Below are 23,320 nucleotides of genomic sequence, written 5' to 3'. Positions count from 1 at the left end.
AAGTCTCTGCTTTCTACAGCAGTTCAGATGGTGTCCAGAGGTCCTTTCCAACTTCGACTTTGCCATGGCACACGATCACATGCTTGCTCAAATGCATTCAATTCATTCTCTGTTAAAGTTTTCAAAAGTTACGGAAAAAGCTTACAAAATCATTTGGTCTTGTAGGTTTCTAATGCCATTGCTAGTTCTCTCAACAGCAACTCAGTATCTTCTTTTAAGCTCTTATGTGTGAAAAGTTTGATCCATGTAGTACTGTGGTATATTTAACACCCCGTATTAGATACATCATGTATTTACACCATGCTCGTGCTCTTTAATTGGCTCTTGACCACCAAAAAGTGACTCTGCAGGCAGCTGCATGCTTCTAGACCACCAGCAGCAGATTCAGCCACAAAGGAACTGTGTGCAGGGCACACACTTCTCTGTGCACAAACACATGCGCATGTTTCCTAGGATGGCTACTTGGCTCTGACCGTTCATTACCTCTGGCTTTATCTTTCAGCCCAAAGGATATGTTTACACATCTGACTAAAATACTTCCTTGCCTATTTTATTTGTAACTTTCTTTGTAAAGTTACCATTCAACGCTTGTCTCTCTTCACATCTTTAAAGAATTGCTTGCCAACCTTTTTTATGGTGTTATTTTAACGATGAACTATTCAGAAAATAAAAGATAATCTCATATTAAAATACGCTCTCTGAGGCTGGGATACAGCCTGATTTTGTAATAAGATACTGTGTAACTGACAGGACAATACGTCAAACACCTATAGCAAAAGATTGCAATGCAATTGTTTGGCAGCCCAAGCAGAGGGAATTTCTTCACCAAAATCCAGATCTCAGCAAAAAGCTACATTTCTATAAAGGCTGCCTGTTAACACATTCCCAACAACTGTTTCAAGAGGTGACCACATTTAACATTCTTCTATATGGAAAACTTTAACTTCCAGCTGTATTTACCTCCTTGCAAATGAACTCATTTCACCACAAACTTACAAAAAATATAAAATAAGGTTGAGCAACTAAACTCAAAGTTTTGTTAAACTCAAGCTGTCAAACCACGACAAGAGCACTTTATTACTGACCTTTGGAGCAATCCATGGATTTCTTCAAATGTTAAATGTCACCTACTTCTCGATCTGCTAGTCCCGGGGGCAGCAAGTCTTGAGGCACCCTGATTGTTCTCCTTAAAACCTCCTTTGCAAATCATCCAGGCGATAGCCTTCCCCTGCCTATGTCTGCAGGTAAATCACATTCTCGATTTCAGCTTTCCAGAAGAAGCAGAAACTATGCTGGTATCATGACTCTATTTCCCACAGTATCCCCCAGCTGGTATCACAGCTATTTCCCATGACTGAAACCACACCAGATGACCTGTTCCTATGGTCCAGCCATGCCAGAGGCTAATACACCTCTGGCTCCTCTCCAAGGGGTTGAGGTTGGGAGGAATCTCTATCTTTTTGATATTTCATCCTTTAGATAATTTCCTGGATGCTACAATAATCGTCTCTTTCCAGCTATCAAGACAGTGATACCTAAGCACTTTACTACTAGTCTTTCTGTAAAGGTCACTGCACTCTACAAATGCTTTGTGGCAGCCTGCAGGAGGGAAGACAAACAAATACCCTGCAAAAGAAAGAAAAAGCAAAACAACTGCATCATGGCTTGCTTCCATTTTGTTTATCTAATACGCTGGCTGAACAAAACTCTGAGAAGTTTCTTGGCCTGTGAAACGGTATCTGCAAATCTTTAAACAATGAGCTTGTTCTTAATGGTTGGATTAATTCAAATTGTATAAAACTGCTTAGATTAAGACTGCACTGCTTTCATGTGAAGTAGCACAGCAATGTGTCAGAGAGACAAATACAGGTTTTGTCCTGTTGACTCTCAGGCTGCTAATTATTAAATCGGGGAGAAATGCCCTGTTACATGGCTTGGGATCTTACCCCTTATCCTTTCCGACCAGCACAATCTGGCAGAAAAGAAATAGCTCTACTGATAAGGAGGAATATCTCCCTCTCTTTTAAGTGAAGGTATAGGGGCTGCTCTCCTTCAAGTCAAACAGAGCTTGTAGTACAGTATTTATTTAAGAAATTTTCCAATATGATGAATAATTAACTTGTTTCGATTGTGTCTTTTTGGATTAGACTGAGGAAAAGAATTACAACTCCCACAATGTCTCCACATCTCAGCACCAGTTTTCTTTTGATCAGTGCACAGAAGCAAATTGCAATCATATTATCAGTCAAAAAAACCTGCTGAAAACCAGCACTTACATTAACAATTTAATCAGATGCTTTTGAAATCATCTGCTATGAACAACAGTTAACCCAAACATCCACACAGGATGGTGAAGTCAGTTTGATGTTTGTATACTCCTAGATATTGAGACCTTCCAGTAGGAAGAGCTTGGTTATTACACACCATCTGCCTTGTCACATGTTGACATGGAGCTTTTAGGAAAGGCGGTGGAAAAAAGGGTGTCTTTATTACACTGCTGACAACCAACTTCACTTCCATGGAGGATATTTGAGCATCATGGCTAATGTGTGTCTGAAGCAGAGGCTTATATGAGAAACAACTGGTGGATTCTCCTCTTAGATGAGAACAAAGTGACAGGAAAGATAAGAGATATCGCATGGGTTGTGGGGCCAGGTAGATTTGTTCTTTGCAATGTTTCTTGCTGCCTGAAAAATCAAATGATCAAATAGCAAAGCTATGGTTATAACTGCTTACCTGTTTCAGGTATTAACATGAAAATTGGGAATTCTCCCTTCATTTTTGAAGCAAGGCAGTCCAGACATGTAAAAGACAAACTATGTGTTTTTGTTGAGGACAATATCACAATACACTGGTAACCTGAAATTCTACTCTGGTCATTAGTTTTCACAAGGATTTTAATGGTTCTGCTCTTAAGTGCAACACCCAACACACCTAGAAGTGACTCAAGGTGTGCTGGTACCATATCTGCAACCAGAAAAAGCTCCTAAACTATCAGCCTCTGATTTAAAAGGCAAATCATTTTGAATGGCTAATCAAGGCTTTTCTTCCCCATTTAACTCTTATTCAACTTTCCCTCTCTCTTACATTTCAGATAAAATAACTTAAATCTGCCTATTGCAACAGGGCGCTGCCAGACTCAGTTACTTTGCTGAATTTGGGTGAACAAATGCAGGTAATTTTCTGGGCTGGAAGAGCTATCAGTATGAAATCAGGCTGGCTGTTCTAGTTAAATGAGCAGTAAAACAATATGTAAGCTTATGTTTCCAAACACGGGTCCTTGCTATACATTGGGGTAAGCAAAACTAGCTCATCATCTTCATCTCCACTGAAACTATCTGAAGGCAGAGTGACCATTTTGAAATTATGACTGCATTTTAAAAGACCTCTGAAAGATCACAGAACCCAGACATTCGAGAAAGTTTTCAAACCACAGGGAAGACAAGCCCAAAAAAAAGCAGCAGTGGTTAGACAAACCTCACTTGAAAGGCTTGATAACTTTAGTCTGACTGCTTTTTACAGAGGAAGTTAGAAGTTAGAAAAGCTATTCTGCTCTCAAAATCTAGTACTGTGATCCTAAAATTAAAAAAAAAAAAAAAGAAAAAAGGGAAAGACAATGACAAAAGCATAGACATTTTGGCAGTATCCAGGGAAGTCTGACAGGCGGCAGCAGAAAGCACAGATCAAAAGAACACATAAGTTCTTTTATTGTAGAAAATACCTAGAATTCCATGTTTATCTTACCACAATAAGCTACTGAATGGTTATCTAAGCTGCTCTTGTTTTGCCAGGCGACTCAATACCTCTGTAGGTTTTACCCCGCATTAGTTTTAGTCTGGCATGTTTAAAATGCTACACAGCAAGTAAATCTAATCTAAAAGGTTATACATTTCCTTAGGAAAAACAGTCTTCACAGGGAGTGATCACCCTAAACAGAAAACCTTTTTGGTATCAATTCAGAATTATTTGCCCCAGTTTCTACAACTAAAATCACACAGCTGTGATATATCACAAAAAGCCAAACCCCTTCTCTCTCTAGTAATACACTGCTAATAGGTATTGTGAGAAATCCACAAAAGTACATTAAAAAAACCCCAACCCAACATAAGAAGCATCTCACAAGTACCTGTTTGAGTACTTGTGAACTTTCTTTTTTAATTTCCTCAGTTCTCCTTTTATAGACTACTAAAAGTTTCCCTAAATTCCAAGCTGGCTTTGCCTATGTTAACACAGTCACAAAGAAATCTGTCTAATATATCACAAGTGGAACTACTCTTGGCAAAATAATGTCTCTGAGACAGGTTTAAGTCATGCAGAAACAAGACTGGACTTGTGAGTTCATGGTTTCTTTAAAACAAAGCAATACCTGCTGTCACAGCATGAGGGAAAAAGATACCTCAACCCCAAAATATTACAGCAGAAGCAGAAGACAACATGGGAAAAAAGAGTAGCTCACTCATATTTGCTGTCCAAGTATCTTCAGAGTAGAGGTCTACTGTTTTCTACCTCTTCAATTCAGAACAGGCCCACCAAGTAGCAGTTCCTCTAGAGTCCTGGAAGACTTCCAATAAATAGATTAAACCTTACATATAAACACTCCCTATAATTAGAGAAGAAAGCATCTCGGTTTTGGACAGCGTATGACAAATTTTGAAACCATGAGATGAAATCAAATTGTATTTTAACATGGTTCAAGGGAAACCTTTCTTCTGTAGACTGTCAGTCTCCCTCGTAGGAACATCTGATAACTACTGTAGTAACCTGAAGTTTTTTGTGCCTTTCAAAATAAACCTAGAAACATGTACAGACAATAGGATAACATTAATGAAGACTTACAGACCTTCTTTCTTACAGGGAGCAGTCTTTTTAAAAAATTTATCTTCTAAAAAACTTCCATTCACTCTTACACAAGCCCACAGAGGAAAGACCTGGCTCTTCATCAAAGCTGTACCTGGCTGGCAGAAGAGACACCAGAGGAGCAGCAAAGAGCTGAGAGGCTCCTTTTTCTTCTCGGTTGTGCCATGGGAGCACGAGTGGCTACCTCCTCCTCGAAATCCTTCCCCTCGGTAGCAGACTGCCACTAGCATGGAGCAACAGAGCCAGGAGCCGCACGAGTCCCTCTTCCTCCTGCTGCAGATTTTCTAGAGGTGCGCATATGCAACACGGCCTCAGCTGATGTGAAATTTTGTTACACATCCGGGTGTATGAATGACTCATATATAAAAAATACTGGTTTCTCATGGTTGCACGCTTGCATACGGGTGGGGATCGAACAAATACACATTTGCACATGGGCTCTACCCTTTTTGTGACAGGATTAATATCTAAGACCAGGAGGTCACGATTTAGCAATGAAAAAAGGTAAAAGATACACAGTAAAAAGGCACATGCAAAAAGCACGATCAAAGTAACACAAATGGTTAATTTATGTTGAAACCTCTTGTGGAATTAACCTACAGCAACAATCAAGAATCATCCGTGACCTCCCGCAATGGTCCAAGCATTACTGAAAGCTATTCATCAGCCTCGGGAAGAAACCCGACTCCTACTTGCAGTAGGGTCCCAGGCGTGGTATGGGATTAACCCAGTTGTTCGGGTCCGGATTGGGAAGCGGTGGCCAGGAGCCCTGGCTCGGTAGCAGCGCCCATCAGCTGCCGGGTGAGAGGGAGCTGCGAGAGCCGGGCGTTCCAGGGCGCAGCATTGGCAGCAGGTGCCTGCAGGACCTGCCCGCGCAGGACAGACGGACGGAGGGCGCCCGTCACTGCCTCCGGCGTGGAACACACTCGGTAAAAATAAAACAGAGGGGAAGTACACATAAGCCAGAAATAAAACTCTTGCATCTGATGTCAGGGGAAGAGCGTGTCCGTCAGACAACCTGCTAGGGGTCTGAGCCAACTGTACTCCGGTCAGCAGGAGCATTTTTATTGACATGGACACCAGCGCCATGAGGGCCAAGAAAAACATTTTGCTATCTGCGCCTCCTTGCTTCATCCCACCCCATCCTTTTGCGAGATTCAGAAAGGAGACATTCTCCACTGATTTCCCGAAAGCTTTTGATGCTGTTTCTATCATATGTTTTCATTTAAATTCTCCAGCGACAGACACCAACTAATTGCCTGTGGTAAACCAGAGAGAGTCCCCGGGCTGCTTAGCGCAGAAACCCTCCTCAGCCCCACTCACCCCCACAGGAACATGCCAGGGGCTGGCAGAAGGCACCATCCTGCCCGTACCCCCAGCGCTGGGCTTAGTATTAGGCAAAAAAGATGGCAACTTGGATTAGCCACAGAAAACCAATTGAAACAATGGTGATCCTTAGTAAAAATACCCAGAACGCTGCCAGCAATTACTGCCAAATCACGGTACGTGCAATAACACGGTGATTCCGGTCTAAGCGCAGAGGAATAGCGAGGTTCTCCCATATGCCTGGGTAGTAGATGTTGACATAATACTGACTTTTTAATGCAAAGTTGTTAAGCAATTTTAATATGAAATAGCTTTTTAAAAAATACATGATATGCATAACAAAATTAGCACACATCATCTGTGAGGTTTTGGAGGTTTGTTAGGTTTTTTTGAAGACTTTTAGGGAAAAATATAACTTTAGATCAAGAATTTACTAAAATTATAATTTCTCTGTTAAAAAAAAGAAATACAAATGTTTTTTAAAATCTATAGGAAATATAATAAATGTTCTAGCTTTTCAGGTACACATTTTTAATGGAAGTGCTTATGCTACGTATGTATTTTTACGTTAATTTTTTTACGTTATGCTAAATAATTCTTCTTCCTTCCAAACAATATTTACTGTTACTTAAATCAACCAACCAATGTCTTTCAACTATTTCTTTATTCAGCCAATGGGAAACAATTGACATTTCTTATTCTAATGAAAGTCAAATATTTGTTCCTTCTGTGAATAATTTATTACTAATTGCAACAGTCTGATGTATGGTATTTTGTGTTACTAAAAACAGGGCTACAAATTAATAAATGCAGCTAAAATTATGCTTTCAAAGCACAGTGGAAGAAAGCCCAAAGCTCATACATAGCCATTGGACAGCAGGTCTGTTTCCAGACTTTAGACACCCACATACCCACAAAATAGGTGCAATTTGGAAAAGTCTCTGCTTATTCATCTGGCAGGAAGTGTATCTGGAAGTGAATATATCATGTAAAATTTAAAATCAGACTCAACTTCTTTCAAATACAAAAAATGTTCTAACTCTTTGCTTTTTCACTGTTTACTTCTTCCTCTTGCTGCCTTTCTCCTTCCTTGGAAGACAGATTGAAAGACTGAAAAAATACTTAACTTTGACTGAAAATGAATTACAATTAGTTTTTCTATTTTGAATGAAATCAATGCGAGAGCATGCAGACAGTCTATTAAAAGTATATATAAGAAATGTAAACTCCCTAGAGGCTGAAATATTCTTAAAACTTAGCTGAGCTCTGGAATTTACAGTCATGAGACATTGACATAGTCAAGAATTTAGCAATCCAAAACAGAAATGGACATTCATACAAGTATCAAGAAGATCCAGTCTTACAACTAACAGGAACATAACTTTGGAAGATAAAATAAATCTCAAGATGTGGGACAAAATAGTCTGTAACTATTAAAGATCATAACTCACATGATGGACCTGACCAATTACCCAACACCCACCTGCTGAGAGGTTGTTAGAGCCTCCTTAAGAACCCACGGCAGAAGCCATGGTGAAAAATATATTATTAGTCTTTCTGGATTTCAAACATAACCTAAAAGAATAGCTTCTCTAGTCCTTTCTTTAGCAACTAATTTTTATTTGCAGGTTAATTTTTTTTAAGGGAAGTGCACCTATGGCAGTGAAAGCCTTCCCTAAATTTAAACAAATGAAAATGCTCAATGTTTACTAAGGCAGCAATCTCCTAGCGAATGAATGGAATCACTACAATCCACAACACAAGAGCACACACAAAATGCAGCAGTACAAAAGGTACTAACTAATGACCAAAAAACCCCACAAAATCAAAAAAGGACCCTTCAAAACATAATCTCATTCAACCAAAAGTCCCTGTGTTGGCTTGATGTGTCAAGACTTAATACCATCAGATTTTGAATTTAGTGAACTGACCCAATGATAGGGTGAACATTAAAAACACACGTCTCAGCAGCTGCTGTCAGAGCCACAGGTGTTGGCTGCAATTTTAACAATAGCACTGCTTCTCCTGGTGTACTCAACTCTTTTGAAGAGAAAGGAAATTGGAATATATGTTCATAAGAGATTTGCTTGTCTTATTTACTCTTCTTCTCTTATTTGAGCCCAGAAAGAAGATTTAAATCCCAGGGATTATGGTTAAACCAAGCCAGTTAATCAGGTGATTTAGGTGCAATCTGCCTTTGTTAGAAAATCAACTGAAAAATGCTGTAATGCAGCAGCAATGTCCAGAGGTGCATTTACTTTGCTAATGACTGGCATAAATATGCACTCCCCTCCCAAGTGACAATGTGCAAAGAGCACAAAAATGTTCCCAGTGGGAAGCTAACAGGACTATGAAGCTGAAAAAAGAACTACCAGAACACATTTACAACCATTTGCAGGGAAATGATCTTGAGACACAGCAAATATTCATAAATATTGAGGCTAATCACAGGCTACAGAAGGAACCTCTGACCAGGGAAACTACACTGTAACCTCAGCTCTACCACCAGCACAGTCTGTTGCCCTCACCCAACACCTTTGCCTGTCTGTGATGCTCCTCATCTGCCAAACAAGCAATCCTCACACCTTCTGTAACACATCTCCAAAACTTCAAATGAGAGAGAACACCTGTTCAAAAACAGCACAGCCAAACACGTCTGTAGACCAGGGCTTCATTTTTACTTCTGTCACAAACTTTTTGTGCTCTCATAAGTGAATAAGGGGCTTGAAATAAACTTTGTGGTCGCTGACAAGCCTTATCTAGAATGGTGCTCTGAGGACATCTACCATGCTGTTCACCCCTGAGAAGGGCACGAAGCACAGCAACTTGAGGTACTTTGGTTTAAAAGTTAAGTTGGAAGAGGAAGCAGTGGCAAAGCACTCTTCATACATCAATCTACCCCTGCAGCATTTGTAAAGAACGAGGAGAAGATCTGGCTAAGCCTAAACCTGAAGGACATTCAGCAGTTACATATCTGGGCAGAGAACCTTGATAACCAGGCTACAGCCACATGAGGCCAGGGCTTTCCATCACTGACTCCTGAAACTTTGCTGCTGAGAAAAAAGAAGCACAAGGTCCACGTGTCCAGGAAGAGCATGAAGAGAGGAGCTCAATTCTGCAATCCTGTGATGAGGTTCATTATTCAGCAGCTGGCCTGAGGGACTAGCCACAAGGATATGGAGGCCAAACACTGTAACATGTCGTTGCCCAGTGGCTCAACTTCAAATGGGAAAATGTAGGGTTTGCCTATCCCAAAAACCTCCATATGTCCCCAGGGGAAGGAGGGCATCAGGCACAGCTTCAGAGGAGACAGGAGGTGCCTCTACCACAGAGGTGGTCACTGCCAGGCCACTGCACAGGACACAGGCTCTCCTCTCCATCACTGCTGAAGGAGTTATTTCTGCACTGAACCCATCCACCAAATGAGGCCCTGCTGACTGCTTCAGTGCAGTTTTTGGTAGTCATCTACAGAGGCAACCCAAAAAGCACAAGTACTAAACTGAGTATATGCAAAAACACATCTGTAAATGCCTCAGGATATTTTTAGTTTTCTGAAATGTAAGGAATCTCAGGTGTCTACAGTAACTGGGAGAGGTTTCCATGGGCAACTCTCTTGAATGCAGCTGCCCGAACTCTGCTTTAAGGGATACCAAAGTCCTAGATTCCATAAACACTGAAACGAGATTACTGCAGGAATTTATTCAGTCAGCTAGATACAAAGTATTCTAAAAATACCTTGTCATAAAATTAGGATAAAAAAATACATGTACAAAACTCACATGAAAAAAGATAAGGATATAACAACTACCTGGGACTTCTGACTTACAAACAATACATGCTACTTAAAATGCAGAGGCGTTGCCACAGAAGAAAAGTTACTAATCCTGTTGGGGCAAAGTAATTGCACTGGTGTGGGGTTTGCAAAGGGGGAAGGGAAAGAAAAAGAAAAGGAATTGCTTTATTAGCGTTTTTGCAGCTTTGTTTTGTTTGCTTTTTTAAAAGAGCAGCTTTTTAAAATTACTTGTAAGTGATAGATGTAAACAAAGAAACTTAGGTTTATCAAAGCAAGTATTAATACTCTAGTTAAACTCCACTGACTTCCAGAGATACCTTATGGCTAGTAGTTTAATATGTACTTTAATATATTGCCTTACTTTTTTAAAGTAAAGGGTAAAATTGAAAGACTTTCCACTGAGACATTCTACTAGGAATATTCTTCCTCCTCAACATTTTCACTTATAGTCAATACAACATAAATCCACTTTACATTGCTAATGAGCTAGCTCTTTGTTCATTTACCTATCAAGTTATTTATAAATATCTCACAATCACAGCATTATCTGGGGGCTAAAGAGCATGCCTCAACTCAAAACAAATGGACATGTCATCTCATGTCCTTCCATAAACAAAAGCTAAGGGCTCAGATTCCGGCAGAGATTTAAGCCTATAATCATGTTTCATATGTTCAGTCTCATAGCCTTACTCAGGTGCTTTAAACAACGCAAAACAAGAGCAGTTGCCCTTAACATACAGCAGCACTGGAATGCAATAAATTGTTGTACCAGATGGTACATGAGACAGGGGACACGTGTGGATGCTGCGGAGGGTTCCCTCTTCCCGAACGTGCAACGTGCTAGGTTGGGCTTACAAAGACCATCGAGGGAGGAGGGGAATCATTTGGGCAAGGAGACAGTACCCATTGGCAGAGAGGAGGAAGGAACTCACAGAAATCTCCTGAAACTATTTTGGAAACTTTTTTTTTTGTCCCTAAACTAATACCTACAGCCTATGCTGACACAACAGCAAGTTCTAGCTGTATGACACTGACCTCTCAGATAAAAATAGGCATATTTTGATGACACGTTATATACAGCAGTTTATACAAGTAGTAATTCAACAAAATGGATTTTCTCAACAAGAAAAATCTGCAGCAACATATATCCAGATTAAAGTCACATTCTTCACAGACACTGTGTACATTTTAAAATCAAATGTAATATTTTAACTCTGTTTTTTTAACTGGTACAGACCAGAAAAGTATTCACATGATATTAACACTAAATCAATTTCTCCCTACATGATTCTATGCCATCAACCAGCAACAGTGTAATGAATGCAAAATATGCTAGTTCATTTGACACATTGCCATTTGTACATATTCTAGTACTAAATAATTAACGCTCTGACTTTGGGAGAAAGGTTAAATTGAAATTAATTCTATATTATTTCCATTGTTGGCTTAGTTTCAAGATATAACTAGGAGTGTAAAACCAAAAGAGCTGTGACCAAGAAAAATTAGTTAGTGATTTCTCACTTTGTACTCCTTTCAAATCCATTCACGTTAATAATCAATACATGTTCCAAAAAAGTTTATTTAACCTTGCCCGATCAGGCAATGCAGAACGTCAGAAATCCTTTACACACTGTTTTTTCAACTGGAATTAGACAATGTGCTTACCGCATTCTGCAGCCTCCTCATTCCCTAAATCCTACTGAGGATTTACACTGAACTGAAACTAGTTTCTCTCAAGTTTACATTTCTCAGGTGCCATTAGGCAGAACCTACAATTCTTCTCTTTTCACATTTTTAAGCTCGGACATTAAGTACTGCAAGCCCCTACTCTCTCCCAACCTAGATCTACCCCTTTTCAAACAAACCAACTAAACTTTGTAGCCCCAAACCTGCTCCCCGTTATCGTATCACAGTGGTGCCAGCGGGGGGGCTATCCCTCCCCTATTGACGTTTACTTGATCTGTTGTGATTGATGTAAGCGCAAAAGTGGTTGCAACTGAGAACCCTGGTGTTTTACTCTCTCTCCAGATGGACTGAAAATATCCCCTTTTGTTTATACCCAAAACCCAAACGTCCCAGTAGCATTTCTGTTGCTGGACTTTTACCTCCAAACAGGCTTATATTTACTGAAGAAAAAAAAAAATCTATTTAAAAATGCCCCAGGGTTACCCTGTGATGTTGAAGCATATACTCAAAGTCTGTTTAACTGACTGATACTATGATTCATTAAAAAAAAAAAAAAAAACAAGCCTCGGTATTTTTTGCAGATATCAAATTCTGGAATAAATGCTGTTGTAATTTTAGGGTTCTATTTTAACAGTTAAAGGAGGGACATCTGGCAATAATCTACAAATAAATACAGTGTCTCCATTCTTAGTTTCTCCTCCAAAACACTACCTAGGACATTTTTGCAGCATGATTCATATAATCAACATAATACATTACAATGCCTTTCAAAAAATTCCAAATTCTCAGTTCATTCAATAAAGAACTCATTTTCAAAAGAGAAAAGGGAACATGCCATGCCAGAAAACTCACTTTATTGACTCAGCCCCGCTGCCAGGAGGAACAACGTGGTGAAGCAAACTCCACGATTTCAAAAGCATTTTTTTACAGCGAGGGCAGAGAGAGAAAGAGGCTTATTTACCGAAATGTGAGATTCCACAGGTGAGGCCAGAGACGGTCTGAAATCTTCTTCCTTTAGTTCCAAAAGTTTTAATTTATGATGAAGCCTGTAACAATCCTTTCAAGCTGCCAGGTAAAGCGCACGCCATATCTCAGCCGTATTTTCTTTTGCCCTTTTGCAGCGTAACTTTGTTATTTGCATAAAGCTTAGTTCTGGCCTATGGGACTTTTTGAACACCTACATGTTAGATTAGCTGTCTTGACATGCTCTATCAAGCATGACATCATGGATCTCCATGGTAACCTTAACCACACCTGCCCAGATGCCAGAGTTACCTGTCATGTTCAGACCTAACTGAACATAACAAAAAAACCTCAGCCACCATTTTCTAGGCACCCAGCCTTGCACAGGCACCAGAAGGGTGTATTTTTTTTTTTTTAAACTGGTGGAAATCTAATTTCATTTGCCAATAAATTTGTTCTCCACTGAGCACTGGCTGAAACGCTAGAGCTGTCGCCGACCCTTCCACATTTCCCACTGTATTTCCTAGTCAACAATAAAAGAAATCTGTGGAAAACATCTTCCAGCTAATTTTCTAAAGGCATGCTCAAAAGCTCCAGCTCTGAGAAACTTCTACACACTTATTTTTGGTCTCTGCCCCTCAGAAAGGCTTTTTGTTTTTTAATCGAGGTGACTTGTAAAACAGGTTCACAGCAGGGATTACCCCCCTCCCATGGCCAGGTTAGCATTTTAACCTCTTAATTGCAAACTCTTTTTCATCCCAGCAGCCGCTGGCCCAGCTTTTATACTTGTTCCTGCTCTTTCCTTCACTGCTGACCAGACTCAACCCCACCTAAGTGGGTGACCACGTCCTGCCATGAGCTCAGCAGCAGATGATTCACACCATCTCAAACTTCAGAAGACCCAGACTGTTTTCCTCCTTCCTCTCTCTTTTTTTCCTTTCTAACTTTCCTGAGGATTACGTTAGCGCCTTGCTTTCATTAACCCAGATGAGGCAGCCTTGGCAGAGGCAAGGTATCCAAAGCTCCTGCAGAAACTTGCATTACCTACAAAAAAACGATTTTGTTCCTCGGCTTTCCAGGCTTCCAGGCGGAGGAAGCTCTGGTGCCCAGTGTGGGGTTGTCTTGCATGGGGGAAAACCTGCACTCCCCCCGGCTGCTGTGAGCTCACGCCCCAGTTCACCACACAGACCAGCTCAGCTGCTGGTTATTTGCCTCGCGGCAGTATCCCAAGGCCCTTGTGCAAATAAAGATGGCCCCTGTCTCTGTGAGCTTTCCTTTCCAGAATAAGATATCACAAACAGGGTAACAAACCTGCGGGGTGGAGGAGGGATGATCTGTGTGCACAGCTGGGAGGTTTCGGGTCACCACGTTAGTTAACCATCAGTAATCCCCAGTGGCATTTTACCTGGCCATGATTATACTTCTGATTTGTGGCAGGTTATCAAGAGTAGGAACGGGTCCTCAGGAGGCACATCCACGGAGGGATTTATCTGAGTAAACGAAGCCTGGAGGAAACCATTAATACACAGTGGAAGATAGGGACAACATTCAGAGCTGACCTTGCTGGTGCAGGTGATACAGTATGATCTGACAACTTCAAATATTTTTTTCCTGATGTTTATTTTCTGCAAACCTGATGTTTACTATCTGCAAACTCAGATACTGATAGTTAAAACAAACAAGAGAAGAAAGTCCACAAAAAAAAAAAAGATACAATTACTAATCTTGATTTTCTGGTCCATTTTCGTTGGCTATGGACCTGACAGGGTTTAGAGCAACCTGGAAGACAAATTATATGATATGCAAGGCACTATCTCCTAACTGCAAATATTGGGATGTTTTATGTTCCAGCTGCACTATTTGACATAGAGATTAGAAAATGGTGTTGCATTAGCTACTAGCCTTGATAGATTCCCACTGTGGATAATTTTGCCACTTTCAAGATATTGAAGCAGCTGGAGAAGTACGAAGGGAGAAAAGGAACTGGGAAAATAAATCGTGACATTTTAATTCATGTCTTCCCATACATCTTACAGATTTTGTTTATGATACATATGTTACATACACATGCCTACTACACAGGTATGTAGCTTGTCTGCTACACACATACATATATAAGGGGCTGGGGGGAGGAGGGAGGAACTATGTATGCTAAATACACATACACACCCTCTGAAGCAAAATTGTATTATGGTCTTATTCATGGAGCAGCTCAGTAAGCATGCATTATACATCCACATAGATATATATATACACACACATAAAGCTATGTATATATACACATATACCTATACGTATCTATACACAGAGATACATAATATATACACACACACAAACACAAAATACACACATGTGTGTGTGCACGCCTAGACACAATTGGTAAGAAAAAATCTCTCTGAACTGTAACGCCATGACTATAATAATCTTACTGCATCTGATAAGTCAGCCTTGATACATTACATCCCAACTAAGCAAATTTCTTACCATCAACTGGTATAATTTATTTCTGCATGTTTTAATGCGTCTTCTGTTCAGTTTATCTTTTTTTTAAGTTATGCTGAACGGATGGAGTCTGTAGTCTTTCGCATCCCCAAGAAAGACAGTTTGATGCTCTAATAGTAATTTTAAAGTTATTTTGTTTTAAAATTATTTAAAAACTCATTACATACAATGTATATGTCTAATCATAAAAAATTTGAAGTAGGAGACATTCGCAAGAATTTTACCCTCAATAAATTAGAAAGGATGACACATTTTAAACAAATAACAGGAACAGTTACTGCATTCCTTCTGTAATTTATTGCCTTCAGAAAATACTCAAATTACAAAATGTGTAGGGTGTAATGCTGTAGGCTGTTCAAACTGGGTTTGTAGTGTCTGTAACACTGGAACTAAATATTTACATGACTCCAAAAGATTTAATCTCTGGATTTCACCCCCCTCCCATCCCCTTTATTTAATTTGTATGTATCTTTATCTACCACCCAGCACATTCCACACAGTCGCTAAAGTTCATAGAAGAGATAAGTGGGGAGGAAAAAAAAAATAATCAAGACTTTCAAAGGAAAGGAGGGAAGCTGTTTAAAAATAAGGAATAGATCATCCTCGTTAGAGCTGAAGTCTTGCAGTAATTTTAGCTGGATACATATGGATTCTAGCAGTTATGTTCCGAGGCAGTGATAGCACCTGAGATCTCTAGAGACCCTGTCAAGGAGCAGTTGTAGGGGGGGGTTACCAAATGACAGTCTTTCCAAACCTGTAACAACGGTCTGATTCCCAAAGGTTTAGAAGGCTTCAAAAGAGTCTGGGAATTCAGTAAGAACTCCCATAACAGAGTACAGTATTTTTCCAACTTGTTTTTATCCTTACTTACAATTAATTTGTTGTTAGTGCTGAAATACCTATAAAACACTAAGAAAAAAAAAATTTTATAAAAGTTTTGCTGTCAATCATTTGTTAAACTAAGAATAACGAGCAGAAGATTTTTGAGCCTGAACTCTAAATTCTGCTGGCTGACTGCAAAAAATGAATTATGGAATAGAAGGTAGATTGTCTGTAAAGCTGAACAAATTAAACTCTAACAATGCACCCAAAACCAGAGCCCAGAACTAGGCTGTGAAGAGATCCTTGTACAGCATTCCCTGAATTCAGAAGGTCGGCATGACAGCAGCCTCCACCTGCTCTGAGAAATACATCAGCGTGTCACATCGCCTCTGACCCTACATCTACTTTTCGCTGCTGAAAAGCAATTGCAGGCAGGTGAGAAGCAAACCACCTTAAGGTACGCTGCTGACAGACCAATGTGGATGTCAAAACAGCTTGGAGGAGACAGATACCTGTGGATAAGTCCATTCTGTTGGTATTAAAAGACTCAAAAATAGAAAAGAAAGCAAATGAAAGGGTAACAGAGCCAGCTAAATCATACAGACACACTCTACAGATATTTTCTTTTCTCCCGGGCAGTGGTGCCAATACTGAAAGTATAACAGAAGTTAACAGCTGTTCCATATTTTCCCTTTAGCTGTGAAAAGTAGATGGAGACCCATATACTAAGATCAAGAGTCTCACCTTCATCCCTTTTTCTGTGTATACTCTAAAAAAAAAATGAAAAGCTCTTCAAAAATGTCAGTTTCAACAAACAATTCCAAGGTAATATTAAATAGTCTCATTTTTATTATTATTTCTTTGAATTTCAAGGGAGCAACTGAATCTTAGGCTGCATCCAAAAAAAATCTGTGTAATGTTTTGCCACATTCTCACCTTTTGTAATGAGGTAACGCTCAATTTTGTAGGAGTTATAAGGACTGTTCAACAAAAAGCAAGATACGAATTCGACTTTCATACCTGATCTCTCAGTCTCTCCTGGTGTCCCATTATTGCTGTGGCGTGGTGGGGATATTTCTGTTTCAGATGCTCAAGAAAAGCCTCTCTCTTCCTGTCCATTTCTGAGGTTTGCATTCCCAGTATTTCTTTGGAACTGCGGGGGCCACCTACTGTATGTCTTCGAGGGATGTTGCGGGTGGACTTTGAATTAGAAGAAGTGTGACTGTTCGGGGTCGAAAGGAGCTCTTTAGATCGGAGACATTCTGCATCATCTAGTGATGTTACATGCAAACTGGTTTTTGCCTGGTCTGAAAAAAAAAAAAAGCCAAACAGTAAATCATAAGAACTTAATCCCAACATTCACATCAATAAGAAAAAGAAAATAATCAATATAAAAGCTAGGTTCTTTAAAAAGTCTGGTAGTGTTCAGTGGCATGTTCTGCATCATTAGGCATATCCATGCTGTAAGTGGCCCAGAAATAATCACTTATATAAGCTCTATACAGTACTTACATATTTTTAACACACAACTGCAGTATTGCCTCACAGAAAAGTGAGCATCATTAAAGTAGATGTTCCTTTTATATCATCTTTACCACTATGTGACTTGAAAAGAAGATCTGACAGGGCCCTTATTCCCTGACCTTTAAAATCTACAGGATGCTTTCCACAAGAAGAAACAGGTTTCTTCAATAGGCTCCAGTTCACTTATGGCCCAGTAACTAGTATCCTTAAGGATACTAACTGATAAAATTCCTTTGACAAAGCAGATTTGAAATCTTTAATCTTTTTTCAGTGTGTTTTCCACATGCTCTGAAACACCTATGAAATAAGACGAGGGTTTTGGAGGCTTTTTTTCCTGATTTCTGACTTTGGTCTGGTTTTAAATTTCACGGAACTCCCTTGGATTTTATACGTCTCAGGATAGCGGGCTGGAAAATACTTCATCACTTTTTCAATAAACCATTTCTTAAGAAACAGAGTAAGAGCAAGTTTTGTGTGATATAAAAAAAGAAACCAACCCCAAATCTCAGATAAATTTTACCACTTAAAATCTACTTTAAGGCCAAAGACCATGACGACGTTTGCAAAGAGATAGGCAGACACGGGACATGGCGGGTATGTAAGTGCTGGCTTATCTTCAGGTAACTGTGTAACATGAACCCTCTGGTGCATGAAAAAGTGTAGTCTGGAGCCTTGTTACCTAATACCTTTGAAAAACCCCTTGCTCCTTTGTCAGCAAAGAAAAAAAAAACCAGACCACAAAAAAACCCCAAACCCAGAAGCATTGAAAAGGCCTCTCCCAAGTCTGCTGTGGCCTTCCCCACCTTTTCTGGGCAGCCTCAGCCGTCCCTGTGAGTGTTAACCCTTTACAGCACCTCAACAGGAGCAGGAAGCTCCCTCTTCTATGTGTTTTTAGTAGAGCTTTATTTCTCTCTCTCTCTCCGATATTTTTCGCCTCAGAGCCCTTTTTTCCCCCCAGCGACCATCTCCCCCGCACACTGCCATTTATACAGCACTGCTGTTTGGAAACAGGCACCTACTCGCTTCTTTTTATGGTTCAGTCAGTCAGTCTGACACCCTGCCCACCACTTGCCTCAGGATTTTATGCTGGGGATTTTTCAGCTTTGTGGTGTGCGTTGGCAATTGCCTGCCAAGTCCCACGTAACATCAAGCCCTAGTAATAAGGCCAATTCTCCACTGGTGGAGCCGCTGCTCCACAAATTTACATGGGGAACCGATTCCCTGGGGTTTCACAACAAGACTGGGCCCTGGAAGGTCCTCAAAGACTTTGCATGTTTCTGTAAGCTCCCTGTAATGCTCACAGACTCCAAAATATCAACAACATCCTCTCATGGAAACCTATCCCGAAAGCAGAACCGGACACAGGAGCTCGGATTGCAGGTGGCACCACGCTTTGATGAGCACAAATCCAGGCCCAACTTTGGAAACAGGTTTGGTTCACGGGGAAGTTTTGCTCTCATGCAGATTCAAAATGCCTTCTTCAATCTCCGCAGAATCTTTTAAGACCTTCTTAGAAGCAGAGTCCTCTTTAAACCTTCAGAGCAGCAGCCTCGCGTGTACGTACACACACACTCACACGGCAACTTTTCCAAGCGCAACTCAATTACGAAAACATCTAGTCTCACAGATTACTGAAAATTCAGAGCACTGACCACCAGGTACACCCAGCTTTTTTGAGAAAAGTGGCAAAAAGGAGAGTTTTGCTTGCAAGAGGTAAGCGTGGCTACTCCAGATACACTCGGTCAAACTGGTTTCTGAAAGCTGTACGGTCACTTCAATGGATTTTACACAAGAGGAAAAAGAGGTGGGATGGGGCTGGCTGGAATTTACCATCTTTAAGTTGTTGCACCGAGAGCCCGCAGGTTATATCCCTGAGGCTGTAGGAACAAAGGCGGCAGACATAAATAAAGGATTTCCTTGGAGCTCGAGGGAGTCAGAGCGAGCGCGGGTGACTGAGTGCAGCAATTTGGTACAAACCCTTAAAGTATGGTCACAGCAGCAGTTTCAATCACTGAATTGGTGGCAGGCACTTCCTCAAAAAGGCAGGTAAACCCACACAGACAAACACAACTGAGAGCTCATGAATGTGTATTTCAGGTCCTAAATCTCCCTCGTGCAAAGCCTTTCCCTACTCTGCACTTCAGTCATTTCAATAGTTTAAGAAAAAGCTAATTATGTGGAACATAAAGAGATGTATCAAGTAAAATGTTTTACCACTATTGGGTGAAACCTTGAGAAAGAATCAAAAATAACATATTTTTCTTATACTATATTAGAAAGATCAACAAATTACCTTATTTTTCTTTCATATACTTGGAAAATACTGTATAAATGCCAGTGAAAAGAAAGGAATGTAAACTATGCAAACTAATTGCTAGTCTTGCCAGCGAGCTGACCTGGGCATTCAGCACGCTCCCGCCGCATTACAGCCCACAGCAGCACGTGACTTTCTTTGCAAACCAAACTCTCTATCACGTTTCAATACGGGTCTTTCCCCTAGTAATTGCTGAAAAAAATCCTCCTCAGCCACTTCCTAGATACGGGCAAGTGACTTTGATGGCGAGACTGAAAGCTGGGATGGTGAAACTCCCCCACCCCACCCCCAGTGCACCTCGGGGCACATAAGCTGCACAGCTGCTGTGTGGGCCGCAGCGCTACAGGGAGGAGAACCCAGGAGAGGTCTTATGGATCCTGGACTTGCTCAATAACAGCCTGGGCAAACTTTCCGTATCTTCCAAGTGAAGATAATAGGCCTAGAAAATCAATGCCCACAGATAACTGCGAAATGTGTGAAGGATCATGTGATGGTTCCCAGAAGAGAGCTAAGAGTAGCAAAAGGATAAATTATGCAAGTACCCTCCTTGGAAAAGGAGTAGAGAGAAGCCAAGGGAAAACACAAAGGTGTGAGATAAGCTTGTCTCCCTCTCTCCCTCCCTCATACTCAGAAGGTAAAAGCTGAAGGTCTTTCTGTTCATAAAGTACCAAGTCTAGAGGGCAACAAAAAGCAAGACTTGCTGATTGATAGGGGAGGGTTTTGGTTATCTGAGGGCTTGGGTAATCCTTACACTTGAGTTGCTTCTCTGATTCAAAAACAAATTTTCAAGATTTCTTAACATCACCCATTACTAAGGTGAGTATAACTACAGGAAAGGTCCAAGTCTGCAGCCTAGAAGGAATATGCCTAGGACTATCAGGAAGATTATCATAAAGGATTAATTGATGCGAGTTGGAAATTTTAAAAAAATAAAGTAAAAGTCCTTCAACGCATCCTGGTATGCAATTCTTCTAAGTCACACCCTCTGTGAAGTCTACAAAGGTCAGGAAAGTCACTTTGCTTCATTACTTTAAATGTTGTGAAGACTTTAATAGTCCTGTTTTGCAATCCAGGTGACAGAGAAGAGCATTTTCAGAGTAATTTCAGAAAGCAACAAGTATGGACCTGACATGTACTGATACTATGAAAATGAGCCTTGAAGCAAACCACATTCAACACTTGAAGTTTAAAAAAGAATCCAGTTTTAACAGCGGGAGTCAAACCCACCTCCATTATATTTATGCTAGCAGTAAATTTGAGATTATCTCAAATCTTTCTAATTTATTCCAGTGTCTTTACAATTAACTCTGTTTCCAAGGAACTTTCAAATGTAACTTTTGGATATGGGCCAAAACAACTAAATTTGGTAATGAACTTCCAGCATTCAAAATTTTTGGTAATCAGAGGATCAGTCTGGTCAGACCTCTGGTTTTCTAGCTCCACATGTATCTCAGGCAGCTTCATGCAACCCATACATAAGAAATCTGTTACTCAAGGATTGTTTTTTCCTACTTAGACACATTCTTTAAGATTTCCGTCCCACTAAACAAACATATACAGAGAGAGATGCACGTGACTGGCACTGCCCAACATTTTAACTGAAAAAAATTATTCAAAAGAGCATTAAGCAATTAATGAACACACACACACACCCCCAAGACAAAAAGAAGAGTATTTTTTGATCCTAAGTCTCTGTGCACCATTTTCTGGTATTACAGACCCGTAAACTTGTGTGATTTTTTTAAAACCACATGTATCCAACCATGCAATATTTGTTTCACAGAAACACAGTAACACAACTTTTCCTTAAGTGCTTATGAGGAATACAGTCCACATGAACTGGGAATGTTCACAGGTGCTCCACAAATACTATAAAAGATGTAGATTAGATTAGGTATTTGTCATGCTACCCGAATGTTATGCTCCACGTGGAATATCCCACGTAGAATTCACCAGGAAATAGTTTTCATTCGCTTTTAGACAAAATATATAGTGCAACAGTAATTGTACAAATGCATCACAGCTGACCCGCCGTGAAAACCACGCTTATAATTTCTTGGCTTCGCTCCAAAACAAACCCAACGGGTTTCACACAAAGTAAACTAACCCTGTGACAATCTGCTGGGAAGCCCCCTCTTTTAACAGCCACCCCGAGAAAAAGATGAGCGCAAACCTATTTTTCCGAAAGCAGAGCTATGTCTCTGCCATAGGTGAAGCATGCAGAGCATTTAAAGGGAAGGTGACATTATCTCGCCCCCCCCCCGCCATCGCGGGAGCAGCACCCTCCGCACCAGGCAGCGTCCTGCAAACTGTGACAGCAATACAGCGTGCTCCCGGCTTTAAAGGGTAGGCAGAAATCTCTCTAAAGCTCTAAAGAGGAAGTTAAACTCACAGAGTCGGAGCAGTAGGGAAATCTGCAGAGCCATTAGCACAAGAAAGACATGCTCCCCCCCCGCCCTACGCATTCTGCCTCCAGTTATAAAAAGCAGCAGCGAGGGGCATGTTTAAATGCAACTCCATCTTTGCCTGATTCTCTTACTTACCCTTCATCTCTCTGCTCTCTGCTGAGCAAGCCAGGCACAGCTCAAGTTTCTGGCTTTCGTTTTCCTCCATTGTCCCTGCCCACCGCACAGGCTCCCCTCTCCAACTTGGAAGCCGCACCGCCCGGACTGTCAGCGCCCGGCTCGGGGAGGAGAAAGGCAGCTCTCCCGTCCCCCATGCAAAGCCACCCCCCACACACACGCACCCCCCCCCACCCCAGCCCCCCTAAGCGCCCCGCACGCCCGCGGTGCCGGCAGCGGGTCCCCCCGCGATGGTGGGCGGCGGCGGCCGGACGAGTCCCCCGAGCCCGGGGCCCCAACAGGTGATGGGCTTTTCTGCAGGAGAGCCCCTGGCCGGCTGGCTTCCCGCGGCAGCCGGCGAGCCTTATGAAAGGGAACATTTCAAACATGATTACAGGCCTGAGTCCCTGCTGGAATCCGAATCCGTAGCCTTTTAAATCTCTGTCATGGGACAAAAGCCGTTCCACAGAATATTTTTTTAAGCTCGTAACCACCAAGCCCACAAACATTCCTGATAAATGCTCCTCTGTCTTTTTTAGCGTCTAGTTTAAAAGTAATTCATTATATAAGCGCTTTGAGGTTTTGTTTTCTGTTGAATTCTTTCAAGCTGCTCAGAGAATGAATTAGGGAAAAATCAAGATACAGGAATTCAACTTTAGTGAAGCCAATAAAAATGAATGGTAGCAATATGTAAGCAGGGACTTTGGTTAAGAGGGATTTTGAAGCCTCAGTAGCAAAGCATATAGAAACATATAACTAATTCTCTTTTGGCAGATCAGAGGCAGGAAGTCTGCATGAGAATCAATAGGTCCACTGGGCTGCAAGCAAAAAATAACGTGGCTGAGAAGGATGAGATCAAATCCCACAGATTCCAGCAGATGCCATATGTGTTGATTTAGTGGAGAATATCAGACCAAATTAGTCTATCAAAATCATAACGCAGAGCCAGAGGTGGTGGAACAAGCTGAGTGT

The 23,320-nt window shown here is 40.9% G+C and overlaps 1 protein-coding gene across 3 annotated transcripts in view; it reads right to left on the bottom strand.

Moving 5' to 3' along the window:
- KIAA1217 (KIAA1217 ortholog) overlaps positions 1 to 22,462 on the bottom strand; it is a 179,808-nt gene extending 157,346 nt beyond the window's left edge. The window contains exons 1-2 of one of the 3 annotated variants that reach the window (XM_074157756.1): positions 22,331 to 22,462; positions 16,970 to 17,256 (exon numbers count right to left, since the gene is read on the bottom strand). In XM_074157756.1, the coding sequence (XP_074013857.1) occupies positions 16,970 to 17,256; positions 22,331 to 22,400 (357 nt within the window). In that variant the 5' untranslated portion in view covers positions 22,401 to 22,462. Of the gene's footprint in view, positions 1 to 16,969; positions 17,257 to 22,330 lie in introns of those variants that run through there. The other 2 variants (XM_074157757.1, XM_074157758.1) reach the window with 2 other exon arrangements.
- Positions 22,463 to 23,320: the final 858 nt, after the last annotated feature.

The sequence above is a fragment of the Numenius arquata genome, chromosome 12 (assembly GCF_964106895.1).
Source record: "Numenius arquata chromosome 12, bNumArq3.hap1.1, whole genome shotgun sequence".
In the NCBI taxonomy this organism is placed as follows: Eukaryota; Metazoa; Chordata; class Aves; order Charadriiformes; family Scolopacidae; genus Numenius; species Numenius arquata.
The sequence above is the reverse complement of the archived record's forward strand: the minus strand, read 5'-3'. Positions and strand labels throughout refer to the sequence as shown.